This window comes from Hyperolius riggenbachi, chromosome 8, assembly GCF_040937935.1.
Source record: "Hyperolius riggenbachi isolate aHypRig1 chromosome 8, aHypRig1.pri, whole genome shotgun sequence".
Taxonomy (NCBI): Eukaryota; Metazoa; Chordata; class Amphibia; order Anura; family Hyperoliidae; genus Hyperolius; species Hyperolius riggenbachi.
The window spans coordinates 37,616,902-37,644,468 of NC_090653.1; the positions used below are offsets into that span (position 1 = coordinate 37,616,902).

General features: G+C 45.4%; 1 protein-coding gene across 1 annotated transcript in view; it reads left to right on the top strand.

The window, feature by feature from the left end:
• The first annotated feature begins 3,014 nt into the window (after positions 1–3,014).
• Positions 3,015–27,567, top strand: part of LOC137528733 (antigen peptide transporter 2-like) — a 38,520-nt gene continuing 13,967 nt past the window's right edge. Inside the window, exons 1-5 of the mRNA XM_068250253.1 lie at positions 3,015–3,192; positions 11,574–12,100; positions 12,508–12,622; positions 22,374–22,504; positions 26,194–26,399. Of these exons, the coding sequence (XP_068106354.1) occupies positions 11,602–12,100; positions 12,508–12,622; positions 22,374–22,504; positions 26,194–26,399 (951 nt within the window). The 5' untranslated portion in view covers positions 3,015–3,192; positions 11,574–11,601. The remainder of the gene's footprint in view (positions 3,193–11,573; positions 12,101–12,507; positions 12,623–22,373; positions 22,505–26,193; positions 26,400–27,567) is intronic.

A 27,567-nucleotide genomic window follows, 5' to 3' on the forward strand; every position in this document is an offset into this window, starting at 1 on the left:
CAGCGGGGATGCGCACAATCCCATGCAATCCCCGCCCCTAGCACTTCATGCCGATCGGCGTGGGGTGGTCCAGGGGCTTCCACCGTGTTCATACCAATTGGCATGGAGCGGTCGGCAACAAGTTAAAGGGAAATAAATATGGCAGCTTGCTTATCCCTCTAACTTCAGTTGTCCTTTAAGTGGGCTGTGGCTTTTCATATTTGTACAGTATTTTTAGCTTTGTTCACAAATCATTCTTCAAATGTATTTAAAAAACTATCATGGTGTATGGTCACCTGTACCCACTCACATCGTATGTCTCCCCACCTATCCTACACCCACCACCAGCCATGCACCCTCACTGCTCACCCACCTATCTTCCAATCTCCATAGTCTGCCTGCCCCACCCTCCAACCCGTGCTTCTAATAGTTCATCTTTCTTAATATGGGGGAAGGCCAACTATTTTTTTATACTTAACTGGTTAATGCAGTTGTTTCTAGGATTCTTTTTTTATTCTTGTATAAAACTGTCTGTCTGTCCTCTGCAGTCTCCTCAGTCTATCCTCTGCACTCCCGAGTCTACCTCTGCACTCTCCTGAGCCTATCTCTGTACTCTCCTCAGTCTATCCTCTGCACTCCTGAGTCTACCTCTGCACTCTCCTGAGCCTATCTCTGTACTCTCCTCAGTCTATCCTCTGCACTCCCGAGTCTACCTCTGCACTCTCCTGAGCCTATCTCTGTACTCTCCTCAGTCTATCTCTCTCCTCCGCACTCTCCTGAGCCTTTCTCTGTCCTTTGTACTCTCCTCAGTCTATCCTCTGCACTCCTGAGTCTACCTCTGCACTCTCCTGAGCCTATCTCTGTACTCTCCTCAGTCTATCCTCTGCACTCCCGAGTTTACCTCTGCACTCTCCTGAGCCTATCTCTGTGCTCTCCTGAGTCTATCTCTGTCCTCTGCACTCTCAAGAGCCTTTCTCTGTCCTTTGTACTCTCCTGAGTCTATCTCTGTCCTCTGCACTCTCCTGAGTCTATCACTGTCCTCTGCACTCTCCTGAGTCTATCTCTGCACTCTCCTGAGTCTATCTCTGCACTCTCCTGAGTCTATCTCTGTCCTCTGCACTCTCCTGAGTCTATCTCTGTCCTCTGCACTCTCCTGAGTCTATCTCTGTCCTCTGCACTCTCCTGAGTCTATCTCTGTCCTCCGCACTCTCCTGAGTCTATCTCTGTCCTCTGCACTCTCCTGAGTCTATCTCTGTCCTCTGCACTCTCCTGAGTCTATCTCTGTCCTCCGCACTCTCCTGAGTCTATCTCTGTCTTCCGCACTCTCCTGAGTATATCTCTGTCCTCTGCACTCTCCTGAGTCTATCTCTGTCCTCTGCACTCTCCTGAGTCTATCTCTGTCCTCTGCACTCTCCTGAGTCTATCTCTGTCCTCTGCACTCTCCTGAGTCTATCTCTGTCCTCTGCACTCTCCTGAGTCTATCTCTGTCCTCCGCACTCTCCTGAGTCTATCCTCTGCACTCTCCTGAGTCTATCCTCTGCACTCTCCTGAGTCTATCTCTGCACTCTCCTGAGTCTATCTCTGCACTGTCCTAAGTCTATCTCTGTACTCTGCACTCTCCTGAGTCTATCTCTGTCCTCTGCACTCTCCTGAGTCTATCTCTGTCCTCTGCACTCTCCTGAGTCTATCTCTGTCCTCTGCACTCTCCTGAGTCTATCTCTGTCCTCTGTACTCTCCTGAGTCTATCTCTGTCCTCTGCACTCTCCTGAGTCTATCCTCTGCACTCTCCTGAGTCTATCTCTGCACTCTCCTGAGTCTATCTCTGCACTCTCCTGAGTCTATCTCAGCACTCTCCTGAGTCTATCTCTGCACTGTCCGGAGTCTATCTCTGTCCTCTGCACTCTCCTGAGTCTATCTCTGTCCTCCGCACTCTCCTGAGTCTATCTCTGTCCTCTGCACTCTCCTGAGTCTATCTCTGTCCTCCGCACTCTCCTGAGTCTATCTCTGCACTCTGCTGAGTCTATCTCTGCACTCTCCTGAGTCTATCTCTGCACTGTCCGGAGTCTATCTCTGTCCTCTGCACTCTCCTGAGTCGATCTCTGTCCTATGCACTCTCCTAAGTCTATCCTCTGCACTCTCCTGAGTCTATCCTCTGCACTCTCCTAAATCTATCCTCTGCACTCTCCTGAATCTATCTCTGTCCTCTACACTCTCCTCAGTCTATCCTCTAAACTCTCCTCAGTCTATCCTCTAAACTCTCCTCAGTCTATCCTCTGCACTCTCCTTAGTCTATCTCTGTCTTCTACACTACACTCTTCTCAGTCTCTATCCTCTGCACTGAGCCTATCTGTGTCCTCAGCACTCTCCTGGATCTATCTCTATCACTCTCCTATGTCCATCTTTCCCCTACCCTCTGCTGTGTAGCCCGTACATTCTCTTGTTGTGTCTGACATCCTGCCCTCTCATGTGCCTGCCTGTCTCAGTCTATGGAGTGTTACTCGGATTTTCCTCTGTGTTTCTGCTATTCGGCAACTAACTTGTGTGTGTGTCCTCTCTTGTCTGCTGCAGTCTCTGCGCTCCTCTCTGTGTCCTCCTGGCTGTGCCCCTCTCTGTGTCTCCTCCTGGCTGTGTCCCTATGTGTCTCCTCCTGGCTGTGCCCCTCTCTGTGTCCTGGCGGTGCCCCTACGTGTCTCCTCCTGGCTGTGTCCCTATGTGTCTCCTCCTGGCTGTGCCCCTCTCTGTGTCTCCTCCTGGCTGTGCCCCTCTCTGTTTCCTCCTGGCTGTGCCTCTCTCTGTCTCCTGGCTGTGCCCCTCTCTGTCTCCTGGCTGTGCCCCTCTCTGTGTCTCCTCCTGGCTGTGCCCCTCTCTGTGTCCTCCTGGCCGTGCCCCTCTCTGTCTCCTCCTTGCTTTGCCCCTCTCTGTGTTGTCCTGGCTGAGTGGCTGTGCCCGTCTGTCTCCTCCTGTCAGCCCTCTCTGTCTGGTGTGTGCTGCCCCCTGGCTGCGATGGAATTCCTCCATTTCCGGGAATCGGCGTCAGTTATAGGAAAGTAAAAGTGAAAGTAGCTGCAGGAAAATCCCCCGCCTGCTGCCTATAGGCGGTGCTGTGACCCAGGCTGACATAGCGCTGCCCCTTCCCGGTACCCTCATACAGCCTCATACAGCTCAGACTCCCTCCAGCACCGCGGAGAGCGGCACACTGACGACCACTCTGCGGTAAGTACCTGATTGCTTCTCTCCTCCGGCCCCTCTCTCCAGTAGGGGGACTGCATGTCTCAGCATGCCTGCTCCTATCAGCCCTGCAGCGGCCCTGAAGCCCACAGAGAGCTCAGATTCAGTCATTGTTTCTTTTAGGTCTTTGAGACCAGATTCCTTCATTGAAACAGTTTGCCTGAAATCAATGCAATCCCGAGTCTGTGCACTAGATGGCGGACTGCTCCATAGGATTCAATGGAAGTGTAAAGCTGCATTTCCACTTGTGCGGTGCGAATCGCCGTGGTAAAAATTCGCATGCGGATGCGAAATTTGCATGCGGGTCCAAACCTCATGCGAATTTCCTATTAATCACATGCGATTCGCATAGCGGTATGCGAATTTTGATGGCTCTGCCATGCGAATTTTTTCTGCACAGAAAAAAGCAAAGGAATCCTGACAAGTGGAACCCGTCCCATTCACTGGTATTGCTATGCGAATTTGCATGCGGAGAACGCATGCAAATCTCCGCATGCAAATTCGCGATAGTGGAAATGAGCCCTCACTGATTAGAACTTGGTGAAACATTGTTTAGCTCAGGTGGGAAGTGGAGTTGATACTTTTTGATACTCTGTATTTCGTATTGTTGTTACAATAGGATGTGTGCTACAAAGTGCACTTCCAATCCATGTTCTGATTGTTTGCTATTATGCAATTATAATGCAGCCAAATGGCAGCATTTGTAAGACCATGTCATTGCTTTGCACGCGATAGTGTTAGCTGGTTCTCAAACTTTGTCCAGGTGATCACTACGGTAGGTGACTGAGATTAATATTCAGGGAAATGGGTGGAATCCACAACAGCCAATCAAAATTCACCTATTAATTTTCAAGGGGAATATTTAAACTGTTGCCATTCTTTATAATGTTAATGGCAGAGGCCTCAGACCTGCTACAGTCGGTCATTAACCTCCCTGGCAGTGCATTTCTGTCTGGAATTATCAAGTCAAAAGTGGTACATACAAGAATTTGAGGCCTCCAATTATCAGCCTAAAAATACAAAATGACCTTTACTCACCTGGGGCTTTCTCCAGCCCCTTGCAGCCGACTGCCCCACGCCGAACTACTGCGCCTGCGCAGTGCACCGTAAGCAATGTGGCCATGATTGACAGCAGCGCTTCATGCACCGTGCGAGGAGCCCGGGACGGCGGCGGAGAGCGGAGCGGTCAGCGTGGGACAGTCGGCAGCAAGGGGCTGGAGAAAGCCCCAGGTGAGTAAAGCTCATTTTTTATTTTTTGGCTGATAACTCCTTTAAGTCATAATTCACCAAAATATATTAGAATAAAAGCCTGGTAGACATTCTGCATATAAATAAAACACAAAATTGTTGAAATAATTACATTTATAAAAAAAATTGTGAAACTGTACAAATAAGGTAAGCAGACAGTTGTCAAAATCCAGGCAGAGGTCGGTGCAGGCGGCAGGCTGAGAGCAGGGCCGGATTTGTACTTTCCAGAGCCCTAGGCCTGCTGTCACCAAGCGCCCCCCCCCCCCCCCCCCCCAAAAAAAAAATGTCCAACACTCTGACCAGCGATCATTGGTTTGAATGGGCCCATCTCAGTTGTGCTGCTCTGCCTCCCATTCAACAAATAATTCCTGTAATTTGCGCTCCTGCCCGAATGTGCACAGCAGCCGATAGTGTTCTGGGCATGCATACTTGAGAAATGACGCTGATGTATGACCGGTACTTGTCAAGAATGCATAACACTGTACCGGCCTTGGTTGCTGTGCACATCTGGGCAGGAGCGAGAAATTACAGGGAGCGCAAGTGGCCAGAGCATGCGCTGCTTCTTTGTCCTCTGTGCGACTGGCTGCAGTCAGAGCCACAGACAGGTGACAGGGAGCGCGAGTGGCCAGAGCATGCGCTGCTTCTTTGTCCTCTGTGAGACTGGCTGCAGTCAGAGCCACAGACAGGTGACAGGGAGCGCGAGTGGCCAGAGCATACGCTGCTTCTTTGTCCTCTGTGCGACTGGCTGCAGTCAGAGCCACAGACAGGTGACAGGGAGAGCGAGTGGCCAGAGCATGCGCTGCTTCTTTATCCTCTGTGTGACTGGCTGCAGTCAGAGCCACAGACAGGTGACAGGGAGCGCGAGTGGCCAGAGCATGCGCTGCTTCTTTGTCCTCTGTGAGACTGGCTGCAGTCAGAGCCACAGACAGGTGACAGGGAGCGCGAGTGGCCAGAGCATACGCTGCTTCTTTGTCCTCTGTGCGACTGGCTGCAGTCAGAGCCACAGACAGGTGACAGGGAGAGCGAGTGGCCAGAGCATGCGCTGCTTCTTTATCCTCTGTGTGACTGGCTGCAGTCAGAGCCACAGACAGGTGACAGGGAGCGCGAGTGGCCAGAGCATGCGCTACTGCTTTGTCCTCTGTGAGACTGGCTGCAGTCAGAGCCACAGACAGGTGGCAGGGCAGTGCAATGGAGAGAAGCTCATCCAAAACAGAGAACAGGTAAGTAGCAAACATCCTGTCAGGACCCACTTTGGATGTTCTGTTGTAATTACAGTGGACCTGAACTCAGAACTTCCTCTCTGCTCTAAAAGATATGCAGCAACATAACCTTTCAATAAAAACATTTCTTTGTTACATCTGATACAAATCCTGCAATAAATCTGCAGTGTGTCTACTTCCTGCTTTTATGGAAGCAGACATATTTTTTAGCATCCTGTGCTTTCAAATGAGCTTAGCTGTTTTGGCAGTCAGGTGACACAGTGTAGAGATCAAATTACAACTTGTGACACAGAGGAGGGGGAATTAGACAGGCTCTCTAAATACATAAATGGTACATTTCTCTGTTTTCCCTCTGTCCTGTGCAAGAGTTCAGCTCCACTTTAAAGCATCTGAATGACATATATTTATATTTGCTGAAAAATCTATGCATGTCGTTTGAATGCTGAATGTACATACGGTGGTGTGCTCTAACATATTGACAGTATACGGGAACAAAGTCTGAAGAAGGCTTATTTAAATTGCCTTTAAAACGTTTTTTTAGGGTAAATGAGGCATGTAACATCATGTTTTTTAATGATGTGGGGACTTACAATCCCTCTCTCTCTCTCTCAGATGGGAAATCAGAGTTTGCTCGGATAGTGCTATTCAGATTTTAAAAAATATCCGAATTGCTATTCAAAGTTCGGATAGTGGAAAAAGTTCAGATTATCTGGGTAGTTCGGATACCCAAATATTGGATGAGCACCACTGCTCAGGTGTATTTAAAATAACAGTTTAGCAATGAAAGGGAAGAAAACAGCATTTTTTATCCTGCAGTCTCATAGATGGTAGGAGCTGCAGGACAGAAAATGAGTCAGGAAAGAGTTAACTAAGGAAGAGAAGCGACCAGTGCTACTAGGAAAAAAAAAAAAGAAAGACCGTCATAAATTATGATTAGATAAATTAACAGCTGCTGGGGTCAAAGCTGTAAAAGAGGTGAAGAAACTGCAGAGCTCTCTGATGTTTGGGAATGCCTACATTAAAACTCAGCGGAACTTAGTTCTATCTGCTTTGTAATGTAATTCTCTGGTATTTCTCACATCGATCTGTAAGTCTATCATACAAAGAAAGGAATGGATTATCAGGAGACCGTTATGATAGATCCTGATTGTTTTAACACATCAGGAAGTGAGAGAGAGATGCAGGGATTGGGGAACTCTGGAATTCAGCTATTAGTGCAGAGCAGGGCGCTGGATGGCTGCGCTGCGGGACCAGAAGAGATGATTTACTTTGACATATGACCTCTTCTCTCTCCAAGTCATGCCGCCCTTCTTATCTTATCTAATTTTATCGCCCTAGGCCGTGGCCTTTCTGGCCTTTCCAGAAATCCGGCCCTGGCTGAGAGTAGTCAAAATCCTGGCAGACGTCAGTAACAGTAAGGCAGAAGCACTTATAATGTAGCTTCCCTCCGCTGTAGGAGTTTCCCCCTCTGATGTCATCAACCCCGATTGTCATCCTCTGTGCTCTGAGATGGGGGATCAGACGGCACAAGTGGTGAACCCTGTGCAAAAGATCGGGTCCACTTTAATTTTTTTAAACCGCCCCCCCCTACCCGATTGAAATCCCGACGTCACACACACAGCACCACATGGCCGTCCTGATTGGCTGGATGAAGAATGAAGATAAAGGGTATCCCGGCAGCCTAACGGAGATGCCTGGATCCTGCTGACAAGCGCCGATCGCTCTCTAAGCAGGTAGATATCAGCCTGAGCTCGGCTCGGGATTACCACCGGGGGGGGGGGGGGGGGGGTGTTAAGTGACTAGTGGTCAAATTCACTAAAGGGGCGGGGCCACAAACAGCCAATAAGATTTCTTTGCTGTATAAACTGCTTCCATTCACACAATTGTTATGCCAGGAACCTGAAAGCTCACAAACTTCATTGAATGACTGTATGTCAAGGTCACAAAAAGTGGGTGGAGCCAAAAACAAATTTCACTGAGAAAATGTAAACTGCAGCCATTCTTACCACCATTAATGGCAGGAATCTCAAACTTTGCCCACTTGGTCACTGGGTGACTGAGATTAATATTCAGGGAAGTGGGTGGAGCCTGCAATAGCCAATAAAATTCACCTGTTGATTTTGCTGTCATTTTTACGTTGTTAATAGCAGATGCCTCAAACTTGGTACAGTCGGTCACTGGATGACTGGGGTTCATATTCTGGAAAGGGGGTGGAGACACAAGCAGCCAATCGGATTTGTTTCACTGGGAATATACAAATTATTGATACCAAGGACCTCAAATCTCACAAACTTGGTTATTTAGTGACTGTATGTCAAGGTTAGAAAAAGTGGGTTGAGTCAAGAACAACTAACTTTTCTTACACTGTTAATACCAGGGTCCTCAAACTTGACACAGTTGGCCACTGGGTGACTTGGATTAATATTCCGAAAGTGGGTGAAGCCTACAACAGCCAATGGCAGAGGCTTCAAACCTGCTACAGTCAGTTATTAAGTGACTGGGGTTCAAATTCACTAAAGGGGGTAGAGCCTCAAACAGCCAATGAGATTTCTTTGCTGGATATACTTACATTCATACAATTTTAATTCCATGAACCTGAAAGCTCACAAACTTGATCATTGAGTGACTGTGTGTCAAGGTTACAAAAAGTGGGCAGAGACAAATACAGATTTTATTGGGAAAGTGTAAACTACAGCAATTCTTACACTGTTAATGGCAGGGTTTGGTCACTGGGTGACTGGGATTAATATTTAGAAGTAGGTGGAGCCTTCAAAAGCCAATCAAAATTCACCCAATGATTTTCAAGGGGAGTATTTAAATTCCTGCCATTCTTGCACTGTTAAGGGCACAAGCCTCAAACCTGGTACAGTTGGTCATTTGGTGACTGGGGTTCAAATTCAGAAAAGGAGGTGGAGCCACATACAGCCAATCAGATTTATTTCATTTCAACAGGAAAATACAAATTATTGATGCCAAAGCTCACAAATTTGGTCATTGAGTGTTTGTGTGTTAGAGTTAGAAAAAAGGGGCAGAGCCAACACCTGTCAAATACATACCCAGGCAACGCCGGGTCATCAGCTGGATATATATATTTTAATTTGTAAAGGGCTCTATCACATAAGAGGCTGAACTGTATGCTGCTGGTCACGAGTGCTAATCAGGTGCAATTGTAATGCAGCCAAATGGCAGCGTTTGTAAGACCATGTCATTGCTTTGCACGCAATAGTGTTAGCTGGTGGCTGAAAACCACGACATCTCACATCTGAGTGTGGCTGCAGCCAAGTGACTCTATGGGGGTGTGTCCTGGTTGGTGCACAAAAGCAGCTGACGGGGGAGGAATTTACTGACTTAAAGCTCCTGTGGGAAAGAGGCCTTAGGGCTCATTTCCATTAGTGCAGCGCCGGAGCCATGCGTCAGCGCAGGAGCCATGCTTCAGCGCAGGAGCCTGCGTCAGCAGAGGAGCCATGCGTCAGCGCAGGAGCCATGCGTCAGCGCAGGAGCCATGCAATGCGTCAGCGCAGGAGCCATGCGTCAGCGTAGGAGCCATGTGTCAGCGTAGGAGCCATGCGTCAGCGCAGGAGCCATGCAATGCGTCAGCGTAGGAGCCATGCGTCAGCGTAGGAGCCATGCGTCAGCACAGGAGCCATGCGTCAGCACAGGAGCCATGCAATGCGTCAGTGCAGGAGCCATGCGTCAGCACAGGAGTCTGCGTCAGCACAGGAGTCTGCGTCAGCAGAGGAGCTGTGCGTATCTCCGTTGCACATGACTCTCCAGGGGGCGGTGCTTGCGATCCCATTCATTATAATGAATGGGATTGCAGCGCAATCACCCCAAAATGTGTACAACCTTGCACTGCGATTCAGTGGTGAATCGCAGCACATGTATGGAAACAGCAGAGAGTGCAGTCTAGGCACTCTCTAATGTCACTGCCATCACGTTTCCATAAAGAAGGCTTAAAGCGCACTATATGGAAACGAGCCCTAAGTGGTGTCTCTCTTTATAAGTTCTAAGTGTGTGAATGATTGAGTTTGTCTTTTCTCTAGACATGGGTCAGCAGCTATGTATATACATAATGGCCCCATCCAATCACGTGTTTTCCTAAGGTTTCTCCTAGGTGATATTTCCACACCCTCACAGTAAAATGCCTTTCAAGCTACCAGCAAACAATCAATGTTGTCAGTACTTTTTCACCTACTTTTTGGGACTTTTTCAATTGCAGAGTGCTGAAAAAAAAGTTACTTTAAAAAGGAACTTTAACCCAGGATAGAATTTCTTCCCAATCAGTAGCAGAAACCCCCTTTCCCATGAGAAATCGTTACCTTTTCTTGAATAGATCATCAGAAGGGTCTGTATGGCTGATATTGTAATGAACCCCCACCCCCCTCCCCTTCCACAGTGTGATGGCATGATCATGGTCCTGACAGTTTGCTGTCAGTGAACCGCGTTGCATTACGGTAAATAACTGCTTTTTCCAACTGCCAACAAGCAATATCTCCCTCTGTGCATAGAACTCTGAGTAACGAACATTCTGCACAGATCACCTGGCAGAACTTAAGATGTCACCGCCAGTGATACAATTCAGAATGTAAATCAGGGAAAGATTTTACGATGGGAAAACACTATAAGTTAATATTGTCAAAAAACACAAAGTAATTGTAATTGTATTCATTAATTATGTAATTTTCACTACAATTCCTCTTTAACAAAAGATGAAAAATTATCTCCTAGGAGAAAACTTGTGAGAAAAAGTGAATTGCATATGGGCCCAGTGTGTATCATGACTGTTTACTAGTGCAGCTTCCAAGAAATGATAGACTCCCATCGGTCTCTCCACTCCTCACACGTCTGTGTATTACCTGTGACAGTTTCCATGTTAGATGAGCAATGAGTCAGTCAGGTTATGATGCTGGCCGCCTGCCAGCGTGGAACCATAGTGCAGCTTTCAATTTCACCCCAACCAGCCATTTCACAGCTACGCCTGGCTTCTCGTAATATGGCCAATCATACAAACTGCGAATCAGGAAATGCAATATCAGATCACAATCCTAAGCCTGAATAAAAAAGAGAACTATTCCTCTGCGAAGGACAAATGCTGAAAAACTCATGGAATAGGATAGTCTGTAAACACTGATTTATTCATTTAGAGGGATTGTACTGTTTTTGTTTTTTTTTCTGTTTATTTTTGTTTTATTTTGTTTTTATTTTAAAGTCAAAATTTTAATCAATGCACAGCCAGTGCTTGCTCTACAGCACTGCCCTGTCTGTCTTAAAGGTTACCCGAGTGTTCGTAAATTGTAAACATGGGCAGGAAGTACGTCACTGGGATCCCTGTCTCTCCACGCAAGCATGCCGTGACGCATGGCCCAAGCATTACCCCAAGCACAGTGCATTAAGCATAGTCCTTGCGGTGACCCGCACTTGCCCTTGTGTCTGCTTGAGACCGCCCTCCCGTGGAGACTTTCAGACTTATTGCGGTCCCTTGAGGTGTGCCACCTCAAGGGACCTCAATAAGTGTGAAAGTCTCCATAGACTTTCATTGCTTTTGTGCCCCCAGTGGCAAAATAGGGTAATGTAACCAAGGAATGACTTGCTAGTGTAAAAGGGGCTCTACAGTGAGAGAAAAGTGAAATGGAGCACAGCCTAGTTCTGTATAGGCTTGGGACTGTACATTGCCATGTTTTTCTCACCATCTAACATCAGTACAGGTACTCTTTAATGTGCAGCCTGCTCCCTCTCCTGAATCCCTGTTTACTTATCCTCATTACTATTATAATTCACCTTTTGCTCAGTTGGGTTTCACAATCTTTAGTTAGGTAAAATCTACCTGTAAAAGGGACAGAATAATAATTTCAAGTGGCTTCTATGTTCAAACTCATAGTCCTCTATTTTCTGTTTCAGGTCTGGAAGTTGATTTCCCCACCTCACAATGATCTCCCACTTTTTTCCCATAATTGTCTTCTTCTCGGACTCGTTCCTGAGCCACGTTTTGACATTCCTTGTGTATAGATATTATCCTGTGTATTTCCTGGATGCTGTGTGGCTCGTGTATCTCGTTAAAGTCCCCCTGCTCAGAGGAGTGTCCCAGAAACTGGCCTGCCCCTGGTGGATTCCGTCACCACAACTCTACGCTCTGACGCTGTGCCTGGCTCCTCCCCTGTATCAGACGCTGCAGTACATCCTCACCTCCCAGGCTCCAGAGTTACATGCAGGCCTCTCCAACGCCCTCATCTACCACCTGCCCTTGTCTCTGGCCTGTCTGCTCTGGGACCTGCTGTCACCTCTCATCTTTCCCAGTGACGATTCTGAAGGAAATGGTAATGGAAGAAAGAAGGACAGGGAGAACTTCATCAGGCTCATCAAGCTTTCTAAACCAGACTGGCCTTTCCTGAGTGGAGCATTTGTGTTCCTGACGCTTGCCCTGACACGTAAGTTCCTGGAACTCATATTGTATCATCACCATCAGCTTCATGATTACCTGACGTCTCATAAATAACATTTAATGTAAGCTGGCCAGAAGCCATTACCCTGGGCCTTTTGATGTGGTCCAGATTTTCAGAGAAATGTGGGGGACACTCTGTGGCAGGGCTGGATTTCCCACAAGGCACTGTAGACACGTGCCTACATGTACCCAATTATGGAAAGGCAGCTCACTCCTCTCCCCTAGTGCCTCCCTTCTTCCCTATGCAGAGAGTCCTCTCCCCCCACCCCACTACTGTGCTGTGGTAGAAGGAGTGGAGTGAAATGATCATGTTTAAACCAGGAACTTTAGATCCAATTATAATGCGCTTACAGAACAGGCTAGAGTAACTAATTTTCCTGTCTTTGTCCCCAGTTGAATTGTCCATCCCATACTACATGGGGCGCGTGATTGACATCCTGTCCAACAACTATAAGGAGGCGGAGTTCCTGATGGCCATAGTGTTTATGTGCTTCTACTCCATCACAAGGTGAGTATACTGTCCCTTTCCCAGGATATCCTGTACCTGCCATATACACAGCAAGAGCAGCAATATACTTTCCTGTATAAGAGTCTGATTTCTGTACTCTCCTGAAAACAGGATACGATCATTTTGTATTTGAGCTTCTACTCCCCCCATAAAACAGTTATTGCTGTATGAGCCTTTTTGTAATTTAATGTGAAAAGACCACTAATGCTAAAAATTGAAAAATGTAACATGTATACATATACAATGTGCAGTTCTCCCTGAGTAAAATGCAGTAACCACACTAAAATCCACAAACATACCAACTCCATGCAGATTATGTGCTGACTGGAGTGGATTCAATTCCAGAGGGTGTAGCTCTTTAAGAACAAAAGGTTTTATCCATTGGGCTAATATGCAGCAGTGGGACAATTAAAGTGGTCCTCTGCATTTTATCAGATTGTAAAATAATGCAATCCACAAGTCCCCAACCTAAAAACCATATACAAGTAAAAGCTCTCCCATAAAACAGCAGTTTCATGGCTGATGGGACAATAGCTGACACCAGTTCTAGCACTACACACTCACTCAGTTATGCATAAGGGCAGCAATATTGGTGGTAAGATGTTGTTTGTGTAACACTGGGACAGATCAGTTGAGAGGTAGGATAGTGTGTGAGTGTGCATGGGTTTCAGCTTTAGTTCTGAGTTAAGGCTCATACACACATCAGACCATAGTCTTTGGAAAATGAAAGATCACAGACCAATTTTACCCCCTTCCATGTAGTATGAGAGCCATACTCTACACAGTCTGTTCTATGGAGCTGAACTCCCCATCAGACAGAAATCTTTGCAAGATGCTGCACACAAACATGCTGTACACATTATAAACACAATCACAACCTTCAGTGTGCGCTCCTCAAATAATTCTCTTTTCCAATATATTATTGCTTAAACTGGATCGCACCTGTGAAAAGTGTGTGTGTGACTCTCTAAAAATGTTTAAGATAAACAGGGCGCTCTACAGAAAGCCACAGATAAAGTGCTCAAACTTTACATAAAACATAATAAAACAGCTAAAGGCTATAATAGCTGTTTCCCAATGTCCTTTGTTTATAGTGTGATAAAAGTCCACATAGATCTTCTTCCAACTTTCTTAAGGATGAATAAACTTCACACTTCCTGAACTATATGATAATAGTATACGCTCACCAGAAATGACAGCTGCCCTTCTCAGGATCAGCCTACAACGCTTCTGGCCCAGCCAGTACTTTCTCAATGTTCCAGCGTGCTTTCCTTCATCTACTTCCTCCAACCATAAGAGACAGAGACAAAAAACACTCCAATAGTGTGATACTGTATGATTCAGGTAGATTCTATTGCACCAGTGCTCCCAGTTTTTACATCAGCACCCAGTGCTCCACCACCGAATCTATATATATAAAATCGGATGTATGTGTGTGTGTGTGTGTGTGTGTGTGTGTGTGTGTGTGTATGTGCCGCGATCACGCGAAAACGGCTTGACCGATTTGAACGAAACTTGGTACACAGATCCCTTACTACCTGGGATGATATGTTCTGGGGGTCTCGCGGCCCCCCTGCACACCTGGGAGGAGCTACAAACAGCAAATCAGATTCCACCCATTCAAGTCAATGGAAAAAATGTAAAAGGCTGCCATTCTCACAGTAATCAAGCCAGAGTCTTCACACATGGCACAGTTGGTCACTTGGTGACCGAGGTTACAAATCCAGGAAAAGTGGGCGGAGCATACAACAGCCAATCAAATTTCAGCCGTTCATTTTAAATGGGAAAATGTAAACTGCAGCCATTCTTAGACTGTTAATCACAGAGTTCTCAAACTTGACACAGTTGGTCACTGGGTGAATGGGATTAAGATTCAAGAAAATGGGTGGAACCTACAACAGCCAATCAAAATTCAGCTGTTGATTTTCAAGGGGAATATTTCAACTTTTGCTATTCTTACACTTTTAATGGCAGAGGCTTCAAACTTGCTACAGTCGGTCATTGGGTGACTGGGGTCCAAATTCACTAAAGGGGCGGGGCCACATACAGCCAATCAGATTTCCTTGGTTGATAAACTGCTTCCATTCACACATTTTTCATGCCAGGAACCTGACAGCTCACAAACTTGGTCATTGAGTGACTGTGTGTCAAGGTTACAAAAAGTGGGCGGAGCCAAAACAACTTTTACTGGGAAAATATAAACTGCAGCCATTCTTACACCGTTAATGGCAGGGTTCTCAAACTTTGCACAGTTGGTCATTGGGTGACAGATTAAGATTTTGGAAGGTGGGGGGAGCCTACAACAGCCAATAAAAATTCACCTTTTGATTTTCAAAGGGAATATTTCATCTGCTACCATTCTCTTATACTGGTAAAAGCAGATGCCTCAAACCTGGTACAGTTGGTCACTGGGTGACTAGGGTCCAAATTCAGGAAGGGGGCGGAGCCACAAACAGCCAGATTTGTTTATTTTTCAATGGGAATATACAAAGTATTGATACCAAGGACCCCAAAGCTGATAAACTTGATAACTGAGTGACTGTATGTCAAGGTTAGAAAAAGTGGGCGGTGCCAACAACTTCATTTTTTACATTGAAGGTTCCCATACTTTAAACAATTGGCCACTGGGTGACTGGGATGAATATTCAGAAATGTGGGTGGAGCCTACAACAGCCAATCAAAATGTACCTATTGATTTTTAAGGGGAATATTCACATTGCTACCATTCTCACACTGTTAGTGGCAGAGGCCTCAAACCTGATACAGTCAGTCATTGGGTGACTGGGGTCCAAAGGGGTGGAGCCACAAACAGCCAATCAGATTTGTTAGGTTGATTTCAGCCATTCTGTTATTGGCAGGGTTCTCAAACGTGACACAGTTGGCCACTGGGTGACTGGGACTAATATTCAGATAAGTGGGTGGAGCCTACAGCAGCCAATCAAAATTCACCTTTTGATTTTCAAGGGGAATATTTACATTGCTGCCATTCATGCACTCTGAATGGCAGAGGCCTAACATCTGCTACAGTCAGTCACTGGGAGACTGGGGTTTAAATTCTGAAGGGAGCGGGCCAAAAACAACCAATCAGATTTGTTTAATTTCAATGGCAAAATGCAACTTATTGATGCCAAGGACCCCAAAGCTCACGAACTTGGTCATTAAGTGACTGTATGTCAAGATTAGAAATAGTGGGCGGAGCCAAAAACAACTAACTTTTTACATGGGGAAATGTAAACTTCAGCTTTTCTTACACTGTTAATGGCAGGGTTCTCAAACTTCACACAGTTGGTCACTGAGGGACTGGGATTAATATTCGGAAAAGTGGGTGGCGCCTAGAAGAGCCAATCAAAATTCACCTTTTCATTTTCAAGGGGAATATTGAAACTGCAGCCATTCTCACACTGTTAATAGCAGAGGCTTCAAACCTGCTACAGTCGGTCGTTAAGTGTTTGGGGTTCAAATTCAGTAAAGGGGCGGAGCCAAAAACAGCCAGATTTCTTTGCTGGATAAACTTCTTCCATTAGCACAATTTTGATGCCAGGAACCCAAAAGCTCACAAACTTGGTCATTGAGTAGTGACTGTGTGTCAAGATTACAAAAAGTGGGTGGAGTTAAAAACAGATTTTTCTGGGAAATTGTAAAGTGCAGCCCTTCTTCACTGTTAATGGTAGGGTTCTCAAACTTTGCATAGCTGGTTACTGGGTGACTGGGATTAATATTCAGAAAAGTGGTTGGAGCCTAAAAATGCCAATCAAAAATCACGTCACTTTTCAAGGAGAATATTAAAATTGCTGCCATTCTTGCACTGTTAATGGCACAAGCCTCAAACCTGGTACAGTTGGTCATTGGGTCACTGAAGTTCAAATTCAGAAAAGGGGACAGAGCCACAAACAGTGAATCAGATTTGTTTCATTTCATGGGAAAATACAAATTATTGATGCCAAGGACCCCAAAACTCACAAACTTGGGCATTGATTAGGGACTTTGTGTCCAGGTTACAAAAAGTGGGCGGAGCCAAAAACACATTTCACTGGGAAAGTGTAAACTGCAGCCCTTCTTACACTGTTTATTTCAGGGTTTCCAATCTTTGCCCAGATGGTCACTGAGTGACTGAAATTAACCACTTTGCCATATCTGGACGCATATATCCGTCCTGATAGGCAGTGGTGCTGCAGCCGCGTGGTGCGCGCGATCGGGCGCGCGCCCGCGCGCGCTCCCGCTGCCTCCCGCTGCCCCCCCGATCAGTGAATGGGAAAATAATTCCCATTCACCGATCTAAGTCCCCGGCAGAAATACCGACGCTTTCTCATCAGAGAGCGTGGTATTTCTGCCCCCAGGAAACTTCTTCTCTTCATTTTAGTTCCTACAGGAATTTTTTGAATGTCGCCATCTTGTGGCCAAATAGTAAACTGCACCCACATACCTGTATTGAATGAAAAAATACATTATATTACATCTAAAATTAGCCATTTACCTCCCAAACTAAAATTACCCAAATACATTTTTGTATTAAAAAAAAAAAAAAATTACAATTAAAAAAAAAAAAACTACATAAATAGTTACCTAAGGGTCTGAACTTTTTAAATATACATGTCAAGAGAGTATCTTATTAAATTTATTAAAATTATAAGCTTGTAAATAGTGATTGACGCAAATTGAAAAAATGCACCTTTATTTCTAAATAAAATATCGGCGCCATAAATTGTGATAGGGACGTAATTTAAATGGTGTAATAAGCGGGACAAATGGGCACATAAAATGCATGGGTTTTAATTACTGTAGCATGTATTAATTTTAAACTATAATGGCCAAAAACTGAGAAAATGATTTTTTTCCATTTCTATCTTAATCTTCCTGTTAAAATGCATTTACAGTAAAGTGGCTCTTAGCAAAATGTACTACCCAAAGAAAGCCTAATTAGTGGCGGAAAAAACGAGATATAGATCAATTAATTTTGATAAGTAGCGATAAAGTTATTAGCGAATGAATGGGAGGTGAACATTGCTCGGATGCATAAGATTTTCGAAGCTGTAGGCTGAAGTGGTTAATATTCAGGGAAGTGGGTGGAGCCTATAATGGCCGATCAAAATTCACCTGTTGATTTTCAAGTGGAATATTTCAATTGCTGCCATTTTTACACTGTTAATAGCAGATGCCTCAAACCTGCTACAGTTGGTCATTGGGTGACTGGGGTTCAAATGCTGGAGAGGGGTGGAGCCACAAACAGCCTATTTGATTTGTTTAATTTCTATGGGAATATACAAATTATTGATGCCAAGGACCCCAAAGCTCACAAACTTGGTCATTGAGTGTTTGTGTGTTAGGGTTAGAAAGTGGGCGGAGCCAACACCAGTTAAATACATACCTGGGCAACGCCGGGTCATCAGTGGGTGGAGACAAATACAAATTTCACTGGGAAAATGTAAACTGCAGCCATTCTGTTAGCAGGGTTTTTAAACTTTGCACAGTTGGTCACTGGGTGACTGGGATTAATATTCAGAAAAGTGGGTGGGGCCTACAAAAGTGAATCAAATGTCACCTGTTGCTTTTCAAGGGGAATATTTAATTGCTACCATTCTTGAACTGATAATGGCACAGGCCTGAAACCTGGTACAGTTGGTTATTGGGTGACTGGGGTTCAAATCCAGAAAAGGGGGTGGAGCCACACACAGCCAATCAGATTTGTTTCATTTCACTGCAGATTATTGATACCAAAGACCGCAAAGCTCACAAACTTGGTCAGTGAGTAATTGTGTGTTAGGGTTAGAAAAAGTAAGCGGAGCCAACACCAGCCAAATACATACCCGGGCAACGCCGGGCAATCAGCTAGTAATCAATAAAGCCTTTCACCGCACGATCTGGCTGACCCAGCACAGACCAGCAATAATCACTTTACAGATGACATCAGGCTTGTCCCCTCATTGGCAGCGCTCCTAGGACTCAAACAGGGCCAGACATAGTGTAAAATCTTCTTTTATTAAAATAGTTAAAACGTAGTGCACTTACAATATTGTAGAAACAAATGCGCATGTAAAATCCTGTTGAGCTCTTTCAGCGTCCCTCGCTCCTTAGGCCACGCCCAACTAGTTTCGTCCTATGACTCATCAGGGGCTAGGGCCAATCAGAGCGAGAGGACGCTATCTACTACCTCCCCCACATCATATGATCAGCATTGTCATGGGGCTCGGCATAGTTCACTCGTCACCTCCTTATTTGTCATAATTGGCTGACACTCCTAACACTCCACCCCTCGTACGAATGAGGGTACACCATTGGCTATACACATTCCCCAAATGTTTAATCTCTGCGCCAGATACCGGCTCCTTTCCCCATCCAAACTATATCTCCCATCATTCCCTTATTTCTACCCTTTAAACTCTAGCACGGATTATGATTGGGCAGACAAGCCCCGCTACTTGCCGTCATATCTTTTGTTTCCTGCACGGAAACAGTGCGTACCCATGCCAGAATCCATAACATTGCATCCCATACTAAACTACATTTCCCATCATTCCTTTCTCATCCCTTCCATCCTATCTACGGTGGCTCAAAAAAAGCAATCTCCTCTAGCCTGACCATTCTGACAGCGTAAGATTGTGTTCCTTTGTATTTACCCCTCACTTTACCATCCCCATAAAGAGGCACTCTGCACAGTGTTAGTGACTTGGGTAGAGAAAGTGAAATAGATAAATAATTAAATAATTAATATTATACTACATACTTCCTGGAGCATTTATGGGAACAATTTTTTGAGGGAAATAGTTCACTTTATATCTCCCCTTCTTTATATACATAACTCATAAATTGTAACTCATAAATTATGCTAAGCCCCCTATGTTTTAATCCAATATCTGGATTATGCCTTCTCGTCCCAAACCATCAAACAAATCCCACTCCTCCATGTTGGCAACACCACTTTAACATCAATTTAGACTAAGTTTCAAACCGGTTGGCACATATGTCAAGTGTATTTACACCCCACAGGCCCACCCAAATAAACCACCATCCCAACATACATTGCAGATAGCGTATGTGTGCTGCCGTGATTCACACATACACACCCCAGTTCCTAGTCATCAGCTATGAAGCAATTAATGTCTAGCTCGGCTTTGAGTCCTAGGAGCGCTGCCAATGAGGGGACAAGCCTGATGTCATCTGTAAAGTGATTATTGCTGGTCTGTGCTGGGTCAGCCAGATCGTGCGGTGAAAGGCTTTATTGATTATTCGGTGGTGGAGCACTGGGTGCTGATGTAAAAACTGGGAGCACTGGTGCAATAGAATCTACCTGAATCATACAGTATCACACTATTGGAGTGTTTTTTGTCTCTGTCTCTTATGGTTGGAGGAAGTAGATGAAGGAAAGCACGCTGGAACATTGAGAAAGTACTGGCTGGGCCAGAAGCGTTGTAGGCTGATCCTGAGAAGGGCAGCCGTCATTTCTGGTGAGCGTATACTATTATCATATAGTTCAGGAAGTGTGAAGTTTATTCATCCTTAAAGAGGAACTGTAACGCCAAAACGGCCCCTGGGGGGTACTCACCTCGGGTGGGGGAAGCCTCAGGATCCTAATGAGGCTTCCCACGCCGTCCTGCGTCCCTCGGGGGTCTCGCTGTAGCCCTCCGTGCAGTCCGGGCAGCGGTGACGTCATTATTTACCTTCCTGGCTCCTGCGCAGGCGCTCTGATGCCTCTCGGCGCCGAAGTAGGCGGAAATACCCGATCGCCGTCGGGTCTGCTCTACTGCGCAGGCGCAAGTTTCCGGCGCCTGCGCAGTAGAGCGGACCCGACGGAGATCGGGTATTTCCGTCTATTTCCGTGCCGAAAGTCGCCACAGCGCCCCCGCTGGAGCCAGCAAAGGTAAATATTGAACTGACAGTCGGCACAGTCGCCGGCTGTTCGGAGGGCTGCGGCGAGACCCCCGTGGGACAGAGGACGGCGTGGGAAGCCTCATTAGAATCCGGAGGCTTCCCCCACCCGAGGTGAGTACCCCCCAGGGGAGGTTTTTGTTGTTACAGAGTCTCTTTAAGAAAGTTGGAAGAAGATCTATGTGGACTTTTATCACACTATAAACAAAGGACATTATCGGGAAACAGCTATTATAGCCTTTAGCTGTTCTTTTATCATGTTTTGTGTAAAGTTTGAGCACTTTATCTGTGGCTTTCTGTAGAGCGCCCTGTTTATCTTAGACATGCTGTACACATTCAAAAGATCAGTATCTGCAAAAGATCTGTTCCTGCAAAAGATCCGTTCCTGCAAAATGCATTCATAGTCTATGAGATCTGCAGATCGTTATACACACTTGGTTTAACAGACATTCATCTGCAGATCAGATCCACCAGGATGGATTTTCAGATCTGCAGATGATTGTCTGATCTGCAGATGAATGTCAGTTAAACAAGGTGTGTATGAGGATCTGCAGATCTCATAGACTATGAATGCATTTTGCAGGAATGGATCTTTGGCAGGAACAGATCTTTTGCAGATACAGATCTTTTGTGTCTGTACAGCATCTTTGTGTGCAGCATCTTGCAAAGATTTTTTTCTGATGGGGAGTTCAGCTCCATAGAATAGACTGTGTAGAGTATGGCTCTCATACTACATGAAGGGTGGTAAAATTAGTCTGTGATCTTTAATTTTCAAAAGACTATGGTCTGATGTGTGTATGTGGCCTTACCCTCAGTGTTGTACATATAGAGCTTTTCTGCATACATTGTGTGTGTGTGTGTGTGTGTGTGTGTGTGTGTGTGTGTGTGTGTGTGTGTGTGTGTGTGTATGCTGAGTGGCTGTTCATATAGAGCTGGTGTGTGTGTGTGTGTATGCTGAGTGGCTGTTCATATAGAGCTGGTGTGTGTGTGTGTGTGTGTGTGTGTGTATGCTGAGTGGCTGTTCATATAGAGCTGGTGTGTGTGTGTGTGTGTGTGTGTGTGTGTGTGTGTGTGTGTATGCTGAGTGGCTGTTCATATAGAGCTGGTGTGTGTGTGTGTGTGTGTGTGCGGTGTGGCTGTTCATATAAAGCTGGTGTACGTGTGTGAGTGTGTGTGTGTGAGAGTGTATGCTGTGTGGCTGTTCATATAGAGCTGGTGTGTGTGTATGTGTGTGTGTGTCTATGCTGTGTGGCTGTTCATATAGAGCTGGTGTGTGTGTATGCTGTGTGGCTGTTCATATAGAGTGTGTGTGTGTGTTTTAGCTTGAGTTCTGACTCTATGTGAATACTGTGTGGCTGTTGTTGGCTCAGTGATGTACATATAGTCTGTGTCTTCATGCCTCTCTGTCTCTCTGTAGCTGTGTGTGCATGAACGCACGCGGGTTTCAGCTGTATTTATTTAAGTATTTATATAGCGCCGACATATTACGCAGCGCTGTACAGATTATATTGTCTTGTCACTAACTGTCACTCAGAGTGGCTCACAATCTAGTCCCTACCATAGTCATATGTATGTATATCGTGTAGTGCATGTATGGTCTAGAGCCAATTTTTTGGGGGGAAACCGATTAACTTATCTGTATGTTTTTGGGATGTGGGAGGAAACTGGAATGCCTGGAGGAAACCCACACAGACAGGGGGAGAACATACAAACTCCTTGCAGATGTTGACCTGGCTGGGATTGGAACCGGGGACCCAGCGCTTGCAAGGCGAGAGTGCTAACCACTACAACACCGTTACCTCTCTGTGAATGCTGTGTGGCTGTTCTTGGCTCAATGTTGTACATATAGAGCTGTCACGTGTATTGATGCCTCTTTGTCTCTCTGTAGCTCCATCTCTGCCGGCTGCCGAGGAGGGCTCTTCATATTCTGCCACTCTCGCCTCACTCACCGCTTACGGGGTCTGCTCTTTCGAGCCTTTGCCAAACAGGACATTGCCTTCTTTGAGACAACGAAAACAGGTACTGTGCCATTTTCTCTTGTTATATTGAAATAATCCCTAATGCAGGCCCCCATAAGTGTCAGAGGCATTTTGGAGGGGTCCTAGCTGTCGGGGGAGCAAGAAGTTAAGCAGTCAGCAAATCCAGTTTGAACTTGATCCTTAACATGGGAAAAATTCTCCAACAATTGCTGTATTTCACATGTGGTGTTACAGCATAGCAAGCCAGCACAATGTTTTGGTCCTGACGCCCTTTGTCAAGTGCTCAGTTGTCTGGTTCACAGTACTATAATATAAACAATAGACCAACACGCCCCAGGCTATATCACTACGTATGAAATACCGCAATTGTTGGAAAACACTTTTAAAGGATACCGGAAGTGACATGTGACAAGGTGAGATAGACATGTGTATGTACAATAACTATACTGTGTTCCTTTTTTTTCCTTTCTCTGTCTTAAAGAGTTAAATATCAGATATGTAAGTGGCTGACTCAGTCCTGACTTAGACAGGAGGTGACTACAGTGTGACCCTCACAGATAAGAAATTTCAACACTTCTAAATTCTAAAACACTTTCCTAGCAGAAAATTGCTTCTGAGAGCAAGAAAGAGATACAAAGGGGAATTTCTTATCAGTGAGGGTCACACTGTAGTCACTTCCTGTCTAAGTCAGGACTGAGTCAGCCACTTACATACCTGATATTTAACTCTTTCAGGCAGAGAAAGAAAAAATGGAACACAGCCTAGTTATTTGTGTGCTTGGCACTGTACACTTCGGGTATCCTTTAAGGGTCGGGTCCAAACTGGATATGTTGAATGCCGCACAGGATTTGTAAGGCTTGATGGACCTCCAGCCAGTGGTTGGGACTCCCCGAGTCAGTAAGGACATTGCCGAGACGTGCTGATGATCTTTTGTACATTGCTGGGCAAAAAATGAAGAAAACTTTGTGGACATGTAATGCTAGCAATAATAATCTCTAACAAATCAGTTTAGATATGTAGTTACATTGAGGGGGCTGTGTGCATAAATAAAGGCAGAATTTTGGCATTTATGGTGTGTTGCGGAATGTCATCTCTAAAGTCTGTCACCAAGTTCTCCTTGTATGCACATGCACACCCCCTACACCTGTAAGAGTTGGGAGGTTTGCAGAGCCCTTTACCAGTACACTTGGCTAGTGTACTGGTTAAAGAGAACCAGAGATGAAGCACCCTCTTGTATTTTACCTTATAAATCAATGGGAACATGACAGTAAACACCTAATCTGCTCTTTGTTTCATTGTTCTCTGTTTAATCTGACTGTTATCACCTCTGATAAGAATCCCCGACTGAGCACTCAGGCTGCTCAGTCTAGCTTTGCTACGGAAAGATTATAGCTGAGTCTGTCTTCTGTGGTGTCTTTTCAAGCCCAAACCTGCCCCCTTGTGGCTCTGCTATAATGACTCAGCAATAATCATTCCCAGCAAAGCCAGATTGAATGCTCAGTCTGGGATTCTTATGACTGCTGATAACAGACACTTTTAGCAGTGAGGATGAAACAGAGAGCATGGTAAGTGTTTTCTCTAATGTTCTTACTGATATACATGGTAAAATACACAAGGGTGCTTCGTTTCTGGTTCCCTTTAAGAACTTCGCATCCAGACCTTGTTTCCCACTTATGGACCAGAGCAGTTTTGACAGTTTAGCTATGTCCTTATTTAATCAGAAATAACTTTATCCCTAATTATGACACAGAAATGAAATATGTATTGTTTTTTTTTTCAAGACAAACTAGGCTTTCATTGTATGCCATTTTTTCCCCTCAAATTTAGTTTTTTATGAATTTTAATGGGAAAACAAGGAAAAAACACATTATTTCTCAGTTTTACTAATTCCAGTTTAAAAATATAAAGTGCTACTGTAGATAAAAAAAAACAAATTTTGTTTGGCTATTCTTACAGCTTATCACAAAACTTAAGCTGGCCACTAACGGTCCAATTTCTAGCGAAAAATCGTTTGAGCGATCAGAAATTCTGATCGGATTGGTTGTAAATAATTTCCATTGGTGGACACAATCGATTATGAACGAGTGAAAAAAATGTCGCTCGAATGAATTTTCGTCGAACGCAAATTTGGATTTTCTTGGTGGTCGTGATAGATAGGAAGCAATGATTGGTTAGTTGATGGTGTAGTGAACGATTTTTAGTCCGATCAGAATTTCTGATCGCTCGAACGATTTTTCACTAGAAATTGGACCGTTAGTGGCCAGCTTTAGATTATGTTCCTTTCACAATTTACGGTGAAGATATTTGATTCTGAAATAATGCTGCAGAGTGTATTTTTCACTATGAACTGAGAAAATAAAAGTATTTTTAATGGTCACCTTCGTAACATCTGTAAGATTCGCCCTTTCCTGACGTCTGCCACCACCAAACTCCTCATCCATGCCCTCATAATTTCCCGCCTTGACTACTGCAATGCCCTTCTGTCTGGTCTCCCTATGACCTGAACAGCCCCACTGCATACCATCATGAACGCGGCAGCCAAAATTATCCACTCCTCCCATCCCTCCACCATGGCGGATCCCCTCCGTGAATCCCTCCACTGGCTTCCTATCCAGTCCAGAATCAGATTCAAGATATTGTGTCTGACATACAAATCTGTCCACAAAACCTGTCCAACCCACATTTCTGATCTTACTCAGAGATACACACCAAGCCGCTCACTCCGCTCCTCCAATGAACTTCGCCTGACCGCCCCCCCGCATCACCCAGTCCCATGCACGCCTCCAGGACTTCTCAAAAACTGCTCCAACACTATGGAACTCCCTACCTCCACCCATTAGGGCAGCCCCCTCCTTCAACATCTTCAAGAAGGCCCTCAAAACTCACCTCTTCGCTCTGGCCTACCGCCCCCCCAGGTGCTCTAAACCCACAGCTGAACTCTGGTCCCCTACCTTTTGTGTCCCTACCTCTCCCTCTAGATTGTAAGCCTTTGGGCAGGGTCCTCCTCCTTTTGTGTCCTACGTGATCATGCACCTCCATTTCTGTGAACCCATGCTATGCATCTGAGTGAACCTAACTTGCCTAATCTCCATGCTCCATCCAGTGACTGACTAAGCATTACCTTGTACTCATACTGTGCTGTGTGATCTGGTTTTTCTTGTATTCCTGTATTGTCATATTGATGTATGTCACCCTTAAATATTGTCTGTAATCTAAACTAATGTCCAGCGCTGCGTAATATGTTGGCGCTTTATAAATACAATAAATAAATAATAAAAATAATTGTAAAAATCAATCTCATTAGCTCAGAGAACATATATTCCCGTTCACCAGTTAGTGCTACATCAGATAGTGCCAGAAACAATCCCAATCCTGCACAGCACTGCTTCGCTACAATATGTATATCTACTGACTCGTGGCTTAGATGAAGTCACAGAGGACGTAGATATACTGTAGTGGTGGATAAAGTGGTTAAGGGCTTTCCCTTGGACACAGGAGATCAGGGTTCAAAACCTGGCTCCTCCGGTTCAGTGAGCTAGTACCTATTCAATAGGAGACCTTGGGCAGGACTCCCTAGCACTGCTACTGCCTATAGAGCGCACACTAAGTGGCTGTAGCTCTGGTGCTTTGAGTCCACCAAGAGAAAAGCGCAATATAAATGTTGTGTCTTGTCTTTTCACTTTGTATGAGCATTAAGGAATTAAACACGATGATGATTGGTCCTTTCAGGAGAGATCACCTCCCGTCTGTCCAATGACACAACACTGGTGAGCCGCTCTATTGCTGCCAATGTGAACATTACGCTGCGGATGCTGGTGAAGTGTGTTGGCCATTACTGCTTCATGATCGCCGTCTCCTGGAATCTGACTCTGCTTACCCTCATCAGCACCCCGCTCATCTGGATTGTGCAGAGCCTCTACAACACGTATCACCAGGTAAATGTACATAGGCCGGGGGGAAGGGCTTTATGTATTTGTATTAAATGATTGATATTGGCCATGTAATTTGTTCATATTGTTTGATTCACAATCAGCCTGCACATCATCATCTTTACTACTGGAAGACATGGGAAAAAACAGACAGCACCAACTGCCATTATTCATAACCACACCCCCTAACAATGTGGCAGGCTAAAAGGTTGTTTTTTTTATAGATATACAAATGCATATAGGGAGATATTGGTTGCTTGTCAGTCGGAAACATCTGTTATTTTCCAAAATGCAATGAGGCTCCCACAGTGTGATGTCAGGACCTAGGTCCTGACATCACACTGTGGGAGGGGTTTCACCACAATATCAGCCATACAGACATCCCTGATTATCTGTTTATGATCACGCCTTGTGAGTTGCACATAGTGTGCATTAAACATGGTAACATGAAAGTCCATATTTCATTTTAACATTCACACTACAGCAGTGAGTTGCTGTGCCGTGTATTTCAACTCGGGAGTGACTAAAACGCCTGGAAATGCATAGAAATACATGCTACATGCGTGTCAGCACATGGATCATACATATAAGCTAATGAATCAGCTGGTCCTTTCCCTCTACGTCACTTCACAGTGGTTTGACAATGCAGTAAAACACATAGAAACTCATAGAAATGCACAAAAACCCACTGACAAATTCGTGAGTTTTGTTCGTGCATTTTAATGCATTTCAAAGCACTTTCTAGTGTGAATAAGCCCTAAAGATTTCTTGTGGGGATATTGGCTACTGATCCTTAGTCTCAGTTCTTCTTTAACCTGCTGGGCGGTCTGGACGAGCTCAGCTCGTCCAGTACCGCCGGAGCCTGCCGCTCAGGCGCTCCTGGGGCGATTTGGCTGAAATAAAAAGCAGCACACGCAGCCGGCACTTTGCCAGCCGCGTGTGCTGCCTGATCGCCGCTGCAGTGCGGCGATCCGCCGCATGCAGCGGCGAAAGAGGGTCCCCCCAGCCGCTTGAGCCTAGCTTAGCCGGAACAAAAAGTTCCGGCCAGCGCTAAGGGCTGGATCGGAGGCGGCTGACGTCAGGACGTCGGCTGACGTCCATGACGTCACTCCGCTCGTCGCCATGGTGACGAGGTAAGCGAAACACGGAAGGCCGCTCATTGCGGCCTTCCGTG